Source organism: Colobus angolensis, unplaced genomic scaffold (genome assembly GCF_000951035.1).
Source record: "Colobus angolensis palliatus isolate OR3802 unplaced genomic scaffold, Cang.pa_1.0 Scaffold132, whole genome shotgun sequence".
Classification (NCBI taxonomy): Eukaryota; Metazoa; Chordata; class Mammalia; order Primates; family Cercopithecidae; genus Colobus; species Colobus angolensis.
Genome location: NW_012114400.1, coordinates 2599171 through 2613507, shown reverse-complemented (window position 1 = coordinate 2613507; position 14337 = coordinate 2599171). Strand labels below are relative to the sequence as shown.

The following is a 14337-nucleotide window of genomic DNA, read 5'->3' as shown; positions in this document are numbered from 1 at the left end:
TGGATTGAAATGCTATTTCAAAAAATTAGACTTGATTTACTGCAAATTTCTAGATCAGTATTTTGACAGACAGACAGTATGGTCCAATAATATGGACCCCTTGGAAGAAAATACATTGTCTAGTCAGTAAGATCCTATTTCACTTATCCTTTTTGATAAAATCAGATTTCTAAATCTCTGAGGAAGTCAGTTTCTGAAGATAAGTCTGTTGCTTAATACTTGACATAGTAAAGTAATAGGGTCATTTCTGTGACACATACCAAACACTTGAAGACTGTAATGCTTATTATCCACCCCAGCTCTGTTGGCGGCCACACAAGTATACACAGCAGCATCAGACACCTGAGCTCTCACAATCCTGAGGAACAATTGATCCAACATTTCTTCACGTGATCTCATGCAACAAATACACATAATTATGATTTATAAATACGCTATAGGTGGTAATTTATGTTGGGAAATTTTAATTATGAGGCTTATAGCCATCCATCACAAAATATAGGGGCCTCAAATGCAATTTATTCTACAAAGTTGATTAGGCAGTGACAATAAACCACTGGAAATATAGCACAATTTAAGAGGTGAATATTTTTCAAATATATATTAATAGAGAATGCTGCTAACATGAAAATCACATTATCATAGTAGGCATCTTCCTACTACCTTGCCACATAAAATTTTAGCTAAAACAGTAATTCCTGGAAATACATATGTGATAACAAACCTGTCTATAAAAGAACACTTTACACATTTACTAAAAAATGAAAGCAATTAAATAAGGATAAAAAAATCATTTCAATTGTATATTTGTTGTCCTCCCTCTACTTAAAATATACTTAAAGGAGAAAAAAAACTGTAAAGGCTTAGAAAAAAACATTTCTTCAACACTGTTTAAATGAAGGAAAAGTCTACAATCACAGTTACTTCATCTGTTTAGGAAATCAGACACAATAAAAGCTGACCTGATAACTTGTCCTGCTGCCAGTAACCGGATATGGGAGGAGAGAGGCAGAGGAAGTCCATTCTTCAGCCAGTTTATCTGTGGTGGAGGTGTCCCTGTGGCTCTGCATTCAATATTTATTGAAGTATCCACTAAAGTCATTAGTTTCTCTGCTTCGTCCTTATTACCCCTAATTGTAGGTGTAACTATGTCGAGGAGAAAGTGAGAGAAAGGGAAAAGAGATGTATTATGTATTACTAGTTCAAATAATTTCAACTACAATTGCTCTCATTTCAAAATTGTATCCCAAAAGGAAATAACGGAGGGATCAAATTTAAAACTAAATGCTCCAGACACCTGCTGCTGGACCTTCACTTCTACTGGTAGATTCTTAAGGCAGCACTATTAAAAGAGGGGGATAGTTCATATTTACCAAAGACATTCAAGTTAAAAATTCGGTCTTCTTCTCCAGCGGGATTAGTAGCAACACATGTGTATTTCCCCGTGTCAGACATAAGAGCTCCATAAATGTTTAATGTGCTGCCATTTGCACTCACTCTATGGAAAAGATCATAACAGAGGGGCTGAAATGAGTGAATCTATTTCACTAAGTACACGAAAGCCTATTAAAAATCAGTTACTGAAAGTGATGGAAAATTCAAGCAACCAACTGAAATTCTACAGTAGTGAGTCTCATATCCACCACTTCCTTATGAGAAAAAAAGGAAATGAACAAAATCGAGAATACTTCTCTATTCAAATCACAGGCAAAGACATGTTTTTCTCAGAGATAGAATACTGTATTCTTAGTTATCAAAATAAGGTTTGAATTCATGTTATACAAAATTCTGGCATGAAAGTTGAAGACTGTTACAGACAATGAGAAACTGAAAAAATTACACATAAAAATCTAGTTATAAACAACACCTTAATAAAAACAGAACAGGATCATTTAAATTGTGACAACAATTTGGTATCATATGTGGTTATATTTTGCAAACATTTTTCTACAAATTACTAAATAAAGCTTTTCTTTTGAATTACATAATAGTAAAAAATAAATATACAATGAGATTAAAGATCTCTGAGCTAAGATGATTTCATTATTGGTTGTCTTCACACACCATTAATTCCAAATCAAAATTTCCTGTGTTTTTGGTAGAGATTAAATTGCCATCTACAGTTGTACAATAGTGATTTCATTAGAATCACCCTGTGTCAAAAGTAAAAGCTCCATTTCTATTATATCTTGTTATTAAATGTTTATTGAGAGCTATATTATTATCTGGGATATAGTTGTGTTTTTTTTTTCAAAATAAAAATTTTTAAATTGCATGAGTTTAATTAAATTAATAAGCAAAAAGCAAGTTGCCGTGATCAAACAAAAGTAGTACACTGACTTTGGAAAAACTATTGTAGTTGATTGACAAACTGTTCTACGTACAAATCTATACATATTATGGAATGAATGAATAATAAAGATATAAGAATAAGTAAATTTAGAATGTTAATGTAGGAGAAGGAATGATAGACTCCAAATTCCTAGCTACGAATACTATCTTATATAAAGATCTTATCTTTATATCCCTTATAAAATCTTTAGATGTCATCAAAATGTGGTCTGAAATATGGCAAATACCAGCTGATTTAACAAAACAATTAAATATTTGTTATTTACTCAAAATGTTCACACCAGAGAAATAAAAGTTAACATGTATCCTCTAAAAGACTAGAAATTTTAATACATAATGAATACAAAGAAAATAACATTTATCTCTTTAAATTATATATATTCCATTTGTTGACCAGAAAATATACTCCAAACTCTTAAATTTACATATTGGTCCAAAATGTTAACTACAATACATGTAGTTAATGCCTACTTATGCATATAATTAATCTGGTGTAGGTAATGGGATTTTGTGATGAAGCAATCCTAGTACAATATCAATTTCCAGACTGTCCTTCCAAAGGAATTTGTTGTTGAAAGTAGGAGGAGGCCCTTACCACATTATTATTCCATCTCTATGTGGTTTGTGGCATGGGTAACAAGTGCCAGCTGAAAATGGGATTTGGACAAACCATTATGAGAGTTATGACATTATCGTATATTTTCTCAAAATGAGCCAATCAGGATAGCATGTCCAAGTCTATGTGGTTTGTGGCATGGGTAACAAGTGTCAGCTGAAAATGGCATCTGAATAAACCACTATAACAGTTACGACATTATTGTATCTTTTCTCAAAAGGAGCCAATTAGTACAGCATGTACACAGTTTGGTTGTTTCAGCATACAAAATCATATCTAGATTTATTGATGAATCATTTGTGAGATAAAGTTGGTTTGGCATTTGCAGGAAAGAACTAATTATTTTTATGGCATGGGCTTCAGTATAACCATTCTGAAATTACAAGAATAAAATCAGCAACAGTTAACATTACAGTTAATGAGTTAATTAAAGTTAGTCAAAGTTAATGAGTTAATTAACATTACAGAGTTAACAATAAGAAACATACACAATTCTGAGTGATTCTCTAAGGAGAATGTCTATGTCCAGTTCTCAAAAGTTTTTTGTTTCGTTGTGAATATAATGATAGCTAAGTTCCAATGGGATGGAATTTAGTAGTATTACTTTTGTGAAATTTGAAGCATAAAGCATTGTAGAAGGCCTTACAATTTATAACAGAAAGGTTATTTTTAAACATACCGGATTCTTTCTGTTTCACCACTAGCTACGGGCTTTCCATCTTTAAGCCATTGAATAAGTGGAGTAGGAATGCCATTTGCATTGCAGACCAGCTCAACATTTTCTCCTAGAAGGACACTGACATCACTTGGAATTTCAGCACCAGCAACACTTGGAGGAACTTTGGAGAAATAATTAGGAATTTCATTAACAAGACACAGGATATAAATTCTAATAAATATAACAGAGTCATAAAACAATATGCCATTTCTAGTTCATATTCTTTGTAGATTATGGTTCAAGATCCAACTATTGTTATCTTCATGAATTACTTTTAAATGATGAAGTTAAAGGAACTCTTCAATATTTCTGGTGCATTTGTAAGTTGATATAATTATTTAGTCATAGAGGCTAGTGATAGAGCTACCTCATGATCACCCTTTCTGGCCAAATTAAATCACTCTTAGATTAAATCCTCAAAGGATAGTACAGTTAAAGAACCACAAGCACAAAGGTAAGGCAGCCATGCATTTTTTTTGTGTGTTTTTCTTTTGCTCTTAATTCACTAGACTTATAGACTCTTTCTTATAAAACCTTGGCATAAAGTTCTGAGGAAAGTATCTAAGTTGATTATTTCTTTCTCCATTATTGAATTTAATTATTATTTATTCTGAAAAATGGATAGGTTTATTGTAGTTCTGAAGAGCCAATAGTTTCTGTTCTCTTTTTCTAGTCATCTTTGGTTTTCACTTTGATTTCACTGAGAAATATTGTGTAATAAAAATACTGCCAATGGTATCAGATAGAAACATGTTTGAATTCCTATTCTATATGATCATAGTGATGTGCAGAAAGTACTTGACACCAGGTCACAAAGCCAATTTTGTACATGTTTTCCCCACTCTGTCTTTAGTAACATCCCTTTGGGAGGTTGAAATCTTGTATATATTAGATCATGGTGGGAGTATTTATACCATGGACACTGGCAAACAATTGGCTACGAATCATAATCTTTTTGTCTGGAGAGACAATTCTTAAACATTTACCAGCACATCACTGAATAATCTCTATAAATCTAATTTTAGTCATTCAGAAAATAATAATTATACCACATTTGCAGAATTTACAGTACTAAAGAAGTTGAGTCAATAAGAACATTAGTAATAAGAGACATCCTAAAATGAGTATCTAATATATGACAAGCACTGGACTAGGTCCTATATACATATATTATTTCTAGTTCTAAGACATAATAAAGTATATAAAAATCTGGTAAAATGTTTAGTTCTACCACATATCTCATGAATAGCATCTGTTATTATTAATGCATTAAACATAATTAAATATGCAACTTCTGATACTGAATCTCTGACTAGCTGTTTTTCCTTTAGCTTCTGAAATCCCAAAGCATCACTAATCATCACAGAAAGACCTACTGATAGCTGTGAAATTAATCTTCTAATTGTATTTTTTTGGAGTTATCTTTAGCAGAGCACACAACAGATACATAATATTCATAATAGAATTCATAATTTATGAGAAATTATTTCCCTAATAAGACTGTAAGAAAAAGTATTTCAACTTAGTTTCAAGTTAGACTTTCATTTCAGTTTCAATACTGAGCCAAATGTAATAATCAGAGGTTTATTGAAAATCAAAAGAAAACAACTTGTCCCTGAAATGCTTAATACTATGTTGGAACATAGTAGGCATTAATTAAATATTTGATGAACTGCTCCTTATTATCATCTTAAAATAGTATAAGATTCATCATTCATTAAAATTTACCTAATTTACCTGTGGTCAGATCATTGTACAACTTCTTTGTTAATTAAATCTTATCTATACCAATGAGAACAGATCTATAAGCTTAGCATAAAAATAAATCATACCAGTTTAAAATAAGTATAACTCTGTAGAATATATACTACAGAAAGCTAATAATGGAAGTGGAAATGGAAAATTGGAAAAAGTAGAGATTACCAAACTTCCACTATTCTTTTTTCCACATTTATGTCCATTTCCATGAAAACAGAACCTACTGGTAAATACAAGACAGAAAACTGATGATAGTTTTTGATGATCTGAAGATATGTTGAATCAATTACTACTGATCCCTTTAAATGTAGATTTTGTACTATAAATGGAATAACAAAGAAATTGAAGATAGATCACAGTGGACAATACATACCTTGAATGGAAAGAAAGTAATATTTCTGGGCTCTTCCCTCCATATTTGAAGCAATACATGTATAGTTTCCACTGTCTGAACGCTGGGACCGGGCAATCTGGAGTTTGCTACCTCCAGACAAAATATGAACTTCTAGTGAGTCAGAATTTTCTAGAGGTAGAAACAAAGCACAATAAAACATTTAAAAAACCTTTAACTGCAACATCTCTAAAATTCATGATTAAATGTCTTGCTTTATGTGATAAATGTATTTCTTCAAAGTTCTCCGAGTGTACTTTCATTTTAAATGAGTCTTTTTAAAAAAATAAAAAAATTCTTTATAAAATGACTAATCATTTTACAATGAGTCTATTTTATAAATTTGTATTTCAGTGCATTAGGCTTCTTGAACTAAACACCCCTATAAGCATGGTACTTAAAATGTGCTATTTTTAAAGTCTAGAGAATTAAGAGTAAAAGAAAAAAAATACACACACACAAAAAATGCACAGTTGACTTACCTATGTGCTTGTGGTTCTTTAACCATGCTATCGTGGGAGGTGGGATCCCAGTGGCATCACATGTTAACGTCACAGGATTGCTGATTGTCTCCACAATCACTTCTCTTTCAGGTCCTTCAATACTGGGTGGCACTGTAAAAAAACAACAACGACAACAACAACAAAAAACAGAAGAAAATTATTTGTCCTCATTAAGCTAATTTGGAACACTTTTTTTCATTTGCATATCTGGGGGAAAAAGAGTTGTATTAGAGGCAAATGCTCACCATATACATTGAGGTGGAAATTTTTATCATCCCGTCCTGCTACATTTATAGCTCTACATACATACTGGCCTGTGTCAGATACCTAAAAGAAAAAGATACTATTGTATGTGCTCCATTAAGTTATAGATGACCAATCATACTGTTTGCGTTTAGATTAAATCATCAGTCATCTGTATGCTCAGTGCCCCAGTTCTAATTGCCTTCTGCAATGTTGCTATTTTTTATAAAAATAGTCAATGGTATTCGCTATGTATTTTTTTAATAAAAATCATTTTTCACTGTAGTAAAAGGGAATGTGCAACTTCCAAGCATCTTTTCCACTGCCCCACCAAGGTGTCATGACACTCAAACAAGAATAAAAGATGCACCTCAGCTTCCTTAATGTGTAGCATTTGTCCATCAGCTAAAATCTCCACATGAGTAGACTCTGTTATCATCCGCCCATTCTTATACCAAGTGATGACTGGAGGTGGGACAGCGTTCGACTCGCACTCCAAAGACACAGAAGTTCCCTCTCTTACATTAACTACAGAAAGAGATTCACTGTCATGGTCTTTAATGCTCGGGGGCACTGAGGGAAGAAAACAGAAGGATTTTTTTTTTTTTTTCATTAAGGTGCTCAGATACAAAATATTGAATACCAGTTTTAAAATAAAAGAATTTTATGAAAAGAGTAAAAACAAACCATAAACAGTCAGGGAAAACTTTTTCTTGCTTTCGCCAGCTTGATTGATAGCTATACAAGTGTATTCACCACCATCTGATACCTTGGCCCGAATAATTTGTAGAGTTCGACCACCTGTAGGCAAATAGAATGCAAATTGTAGAGTGGTATACAGGTTGTTCTAACAACTATTTTACCAATCAGATAAATAGCAACATATATCCTTCCCCTTAGAGTAAAATTTATAGAGAAGTCTTCCTATTTAAAATAAAATAATTAGATCAGTTTTCTTTGATCTTTCCTTTATTATTCACATAGTTCCTTATAAAGGAAAAGATTCATAGAATTTTTCTCTCCAGCATCCAAACATGGACAGTAAAACTGTTTGATACAGGCTCTGGTGAGCAAATAGTAATTGTACTATGGTCAAAATATGTTAAGAAGTGTTTTCTAGGTTTAAATTTCCCACAATGCTGAGGTGTCCTATCTATCTATTTATCTATCTATCTAGTCTATCATCTATCCTTAAGGATTGATTTAAAACAACCAGCAGATGTATCCAATGAAAGTACTATTTTCCATCTACCACTTGGTATTACTAGGCCACTCAAAGCTGCTCTCTTTCTAAATTGTATCATTTCTTGAAGGAGACTTTGTTATTTGTACATTCCCCCTAAAATCAGAGAAGTCTACACAATCTTACCTTAATGACCCCAAACGGGCAAAGAGAGGCATTTACTGTGAATAAATAAATAAATGAAGCACGAAAAAAGTTTGGAAAGAGACTAATTTGAAATGCCATTTGTATTAAAATAAAGATGAGAAAATTTTGCCTACTTTATAATAAGAAGTTCCTTACCAGGCACAATGAGAGCATTTGTGCTCAGCTCGATGGGCTGTTCATTCTTGAGCCAGTTGAGGTCAGGAGGTGGAAAACCAGAGACCTCACAGGTCAAAGAGATGAAATTGTTCACCACGACAGTAAGATTTTCAGATTTAGGACCAATGACACTTGGAGGAACTATAATAGTAAACGTATTAAAAGTGAAAGCAGGTGTTATCAACATATATTCCCATTTACTAACTATAAATCCAACCACTGTACTCTGCTAAAGGACTGAGTTAATGATTCTGTTCAATATCTAGCTGGCTGTCTTAGAATTTCCTAATGACTTCATCAAACTCACGCTGGAGTTTATTTTTCCCAGTTGAAAGAGAGCACCAGAATTTTCAGAGACAGAATTATTCTGCATTTTGTTTGTAAAACACAGTTGACAATTGCTAAGATAATTTTGTCAATGTACAAAGGAGACCGAATGTGTTTTTTATTAAGTATATTTGAATAATCTTGTTTGTAATATTTTATTTTTACTTAAGTGCTGTAGAGAAGGAGATAATAGTGAGAATTTCAATATTAAAGAGACAGGAGGAGCTGGTGGGTTTTTTTTTTAGCAGATAATGGGGCAGGGATCTAGGTTAGACTTTGGCCTTTGGAAGGTAGAGCAATGCATTTCTCTTATTTTAACAAGAAGGAAGAAAGAAATGGTAGGAACAGATGTGGTCAGTACTCTTAATTTGATGGTAGGAATTTGAGGTGGATTTCTAGAATATGCTTTCTCTTTTCCCTGCAAAAGAGAAGGTGAAAGTGTTAATATTTACTGAGAGAAAGTGAGAGGGGGCTGTTATGAACTGACTGTTTCTGTCGGGGCAAATTCATATGTTGCAGCCCTAAGTCCCAGTGTGGCTGTATTTGAAGATGAGGCCTTTAAGGAAGCAATTAAGGTCAAATGATTCCTTAGGATTAGTGTCCTTTAAGAAGGGCCACCAGAGAACTGGCTGTCTCTCACCAAGCATGCTCAGAAGAAAGGCTATGTGAGGCCACGCGAAGACACAGCAGGTGTCTGCAAGCCAGGTGGAGCGCCTTCTCCAGACACTGAACCCTGCCACTACCTTGATTGTGGACTTTCCGGCCACCAGAACTTTGAGAAAATGAATTTCTGTTCTTTAAGCTACACAGTGTCTGGTCTTGTTAAAGCAGCCTGAGCAGACCAAGACAGTGGCCACTTGATATTTTTGAGGAGGGTGTGAAGGTTTAAGAGAATCACTATAGTGTAGAGACAAAACGACAAGTCGCGATCAGCATGGAGAGCTTAGTTCAAGCTGGTACTATGAATTTACAATGACACCAGTATTCCTGACTTCAAGATTTCCTTCAGCCATGGTGAGCTACCTAAGTGCAGGTAGCGTACAGATGTGGAATTTAGTGAGAGGCATTAGAGAGAAGCAGGTATAAAACTTACAGAATAAAACTACCTGCATTAACATCCTAGTGCAGCATTTGCAAGCTGTGTAACTTTTAGTATGTTACTTAATCTCATTGAGCCTCGCCTTTTTCACCTCCAAGGGAGGCATAAAATGGTAGCAAGCACATATGGTTACTGAGATAATGAAGTGAAATAACCTATATAAAATATTTGGCACAGCACCTGGTAGGTTTCACGCAGTCAGTTTGTTGTCCTTGTTGTTATATGCAGATTTGAGCTTTTCCTGAGCAAGAGTGATGAGAAGCCATGGGCTAAGAGAAGTGATTGAAACGCTGTTCCACAAAAATTAAGCTGGCTATGAGAGAGTGAAAAGAGCTAAAACCTAAGATACCAACAGACTGAAGGAGTACAAAGGAAGCAAGCATAGTTGTAGAGGGAGATAACAAATGGTATTGTTTTGCATGAAAATAATTTACATTATTTCCCCTCAAATGAATTTTCCAATATTTAAGTAATGAGTTCCTGATTGCCGTCAGGAACTGAAAACATCATTAACTGGTAAAAGAAGAAACACATTCCTGAACTCCAATCCTTAGTAGTAAAACACGAGTGATTATTTCCTCACAAGTCACTGTCCCACTTCAGGTGTTTCTACTGCACGTTGCAAAAAGACAACGATTATGAAAAATATATAATAAACATGCAGAAAACATTTATTTAGCAACTACCACAACTATAGACACCATTCTAGGTTTACGGAGACCAAGATAAGTAAGATATGACCATCTGCCTAGAGCACTTACAATAAAGTTATGGGATAGAGGCAAAGATACAGATATATGAAGATAACACAAGGCAACATATGGAACTGTTACAATTGGGGTATTTACAAGACGCTTTTTTGTCATAGAGAAGGAAAAATGAATTTTGCCTTAAGCAATCAGGAAAACTAATCAGTATTTTGTTTTCCAATATTTACTGCACTTTACAGATTAGAATGTGTGCTTTCACAAAGATTATGTTTGTTTAATTCATTCTTCCTGAGAATTCATAACACATGTGTTCCTGCTCTGGTTAGATTATCCATTCAACAAACTTCAAAGACACTTATTAAGTATCTACAGTGTGTTACTCACTGTGCTAAGTACTGGAATTAAAAAGATAAAAGTGTTTCAAATATCTGTTACACAAACACCAAATGCTGCTAGATACCAATACTCACTACATATCACACCAAAGAAGAATATTTATCATGCTACATAAAAGTGCTTTTGAAGGTAGAAATTTTTCGTGACATTTCAAATTTCAGTTACTTCCAAAATGAGCTAGAATTTTATGTGTGTATTACCTATGTAAAGGAGATCTTTTATAATGATTATTCACCATTTCCAATTTAATATTCTGGAAGCACCAGCATCTCACAAAATAAAAACTCCTCTTTTGCAGTAGATATTCAACTGCTTTGTTTTTTAGCAAAAAAAATGGTATTTATAGGGTGTCTAGCATGTATTGAAAAGAGTTTGATGAATCATTGAGGTGTGCTGGTAGTTTTAAAGGAATGATTTAACTCCACAAAGTGACTTTTTCTTCTCCAGGGAGTGTATTAGTTACTAGAGGACATAGCTCAACATGAATTCTGCACTTAAGGACAGAAACCAGTCCCAGTCAGGACTAGTGGATACATTTTTATGAGTAGAAGACCTGTATTTGCTTCTAACTTTATAAACTTGTAATCATTAATATTTTAAATTGTTTTTCCTTTCAAACATGCAGGAGTAATTATTTTCTCTTGAGAGACTGAAGTAATATAAAAACTGTCTTCCTGGAAGTTTTATACTTTATAAATCATACTAGCCATCATGGAAAGAAAGAAGAGAGGGGATTGAATGAGTACAGGCTCCTCACGTTGTTTAAGTCAAAAAATACAAAATAAGCCTACATAATCTAAAACAGAAATTTTCTGCTTTTCCAGGCGTACCCGAACAGATGGTTTTGGAACTGAGTTCTTACCATTAACATTGAGGTTAAAATATTTTTTGGCACTCCCAGCTGTGTTCTCAGCAACACACACATACCTGCCGATATCTATTATTTGAGTATTCAGAATCTAAGGGAAAAATGAAGAAATTCCAAATGAAATTTTGAATAAAGCAATTTGTCATATTTTCCTACTTTTTAGAATAATATATATTATTTCTACTTAATACCAGATAGAAAAAAATGTTGTACATACTAGTGCCGATGCTAGCTTTTAGTAGGTAAATCAAATAAATATTTACTAAGATTTCTAATCAGGAAAGGTAATTCTATACATATTTGTGGGATATTGACTAGAAAAAATGTCCCAAATTATTCTCCCATTTCCCTCTCTCTGCCTCTGGCATTGTGACTTTGACACCCCTCCCATCAGGAAGTAGAATTTGTTGGTCTTATGACTGGTTTTGGTCAACAGAATGTGATGGAAGTGACAGTCATTTCAAAACTGAGGCCTATTCACTTTTGCTTACTCTTTCAGAACCCTGCCAGCACCATGTGAGGAAGCCAGGGTTAGCCTGCTGGAGGGTGGAGATCACGTGGGGAGGAATCATCACAGTTTACTGCAACTGAGGTCCCAGATATGTGTGCAAAGTCAGCCAAGGCTACATCCGGAAGAATCATCTAGCAAACCAGCAGGCTTGTGAGCTAAATAAATGCTTATTGTTTCAAGTCATTAAGTTTTGGAGTGGTTTGTTTTATGCAGCTAATATAACAATTATGTTTTCTTCATTTTATTACATAGAAATTTCTATCCATCTATATATCTTTTGGACTTGGACACAGAACCATTGAAGTCTTTGGTAGAGGCAATATGATTATCACATGGAAACAGTCACAATATTTAGAAGCTACTTTGAAAACTTAAGGTTATTTATAGGTAATAAACCTCATTCTCTTTTGAATAAGGAATTCCATGAGATATGTCCTATGTTGGGTACACTGATGGTTATGCTTGGATTCTTGAGCCAACAGAATAGTATTTATTTTGCTCAAAAGTAATTTATCAGATTGTATCCTAACAAAAGAACTGGTATTATTTCTATAAGTGCCTTTCTTTCAGGACATGTGAAAAGAAGAATATGAACACACAATTGGTAAACGACAATCCAGAATGTTTATGTGATCTTCATAATTTTTACTATTATCAACATTTTGCCTATATACAAATTTAAATCTATAGGGAACTTTCTACCATTTAGAATTTTATCACCTGAAATATATAATGGAAAGGATTGCAATAATGATTTGTTTATAATACAATTTTTATCACAAAGACCATATTGTAGTCAATTGAGGTGTGTGTGTGTGTAGAACATTTCTAGAAAAAGCCACACAAAACTATTAACAGTGGTAATCTCTGGTAGTGGGAATAGAATGAGGAGGAAGAATTTTATTTCATATACCTTTGATGGTTGGTTATTTTTATAAATATAATATAAGCTAATAACATTATTTTTAAAAGTCAAAAACAATTATTACAAAATGCAAAGTCAAATAGCTCTTTTTAAAATTAGATCTTTACTTTTACCTGCAGAATTCGTCCATTAGATAGAAATTTATGATGGTCATCTTCTAGCAAGGGCTGTCCATCTTTCTGCCAGGAATTCCTTGGTGCTGGGCTGCCACTGGATAAACACTCCATCAGTGCACTCTTGTTCACCAGCACGGTGACCTCTTCAGGGAGATCACTATTTGCTCCCTTGATAATTGGTGGCACTAACAAAGGATTACAACAACGGGATAAAAAATGGGCAACAGTCTTTTCTAAATTATGCTAATTTTCTGACAACTTTAAAAAGTTTGGGATAATAGAGAAGCAAAACTTGAAGGAGAAACCATGATCCCCAGGTAACATTTTGTACTAATAAATTGGGGTGGTGAAAACAGTATTTGAATTTGACTTTATTCTCTTCCCTCTCTTCACTTATGCTAGACTAATCCCTCAGACAGTATCATTCCCATTTAGCCCAATCTCAATTCTTCTCCAATATATCTTTTACTTCTCTCTCAGCCCCTCCCGCTACACCTTCTGGGTTTTCAAGCATACATATAAGAAGCATCTGTATAAATAGATATTTAAGTCTATATGGTTATCCAGAGGGGACAGATAAATTACACCCTTTAAAGTGTATTTGAAATGTTCAGATTTGGCCTTATTTGGAATGGAATTGCCTGGGCGATTCAAAGTGTGTTTCCCAGCTTCAGCACCGGTGGTATCAGCATCAGCATCACCTGGGAGTTTGATTAAAAATGCAAATTCTTGGGCCCCAACTAATTCAATAGGCATCTCTGAGGAAGGGCCAATAAACCTGTGTCTTAACAAGCTTTTCAGGTGATCTTTATGTATGCTAAAGTTTGAGAAGTCTCACTCTAGATTTCTCTACATGTGTTCATTCTTGCTTAAAATAATACTGTATAATCCAGCTATAATTAGTTATGAAAAATCACGTTACCCATAGAATTTCAAAAATGAAAATGTTAAATGAACTAGGAACACATATTGGCTGCTTTGGTAAATGTAGAAATTGATTTTTAAAATAAATAATCATTTTTGTTTTGAAAGCTTGGTTATTTTTCTCCCACTTTAAAAATATGCCTTATCTTTAGCAATCAATAAAGACTGCAAGTTTGATGTAGATGCTATCTTATGGTATCTGGGTTTCCAACAACTAAACTGAAAGTCTGTAAAGAAAATACTCAATGCCACAAAGTACATAATAGAATTTGAATGTTATTTTGAATGCTTACTTTCACATTCAAAGCTACATGATTGATTTTACTATGCTTCA

General features: G+C 33.7%; 1 protein-coding gene across 1 annotated transcript in view; it reads right to left on the bottom strand.

The window, feature by feature from the left end:
- Positions 1-14337, bottom strand: part of HMCN1 (hemicentin 1) — a 461695-nt gene that overhangs the window by 97975 nt on the left and 349383 nt on the right. Inside the window, exons 56-67 of the mRNA XM_011934184.1 lie at positions 13077-13264; positions 11522-11618; positions 8107-8268; positions 7269-7382; positions 6952-7154; positions 6584-6665; positions 6318-6449; positions 5818-5967; positions 3648-3807; positions 1374-1498; positions 963-1146; positions 261-358 (exon numbers count right to left, since the gene is read on the bottom strand). Of these exons, the coding sequence (XP_011789574.1) occupies positions 261-358; positions 963-1146; positions 1374-1498; positions 3648-3807; positions 5818-5967; positions 6318-6449; positions 6584-6665; positions 6952-7154; positions 7269-7382; positions 8107-8268; positions 11522-11618; positions 13077-13264 (1695 nt within the window). The remainder of the gene's footprint in view (positions 1-260; positions 359-962; positions 1147-1373; positions 1499-3647; positions 3808-5817; positions 5968-6317; positions 6450-6583; positions 6666-6951; positions 7155-7268; positions 7383-8106; positions 8269-11521; positions 11619-13076; positions 13265-14337) is intronic.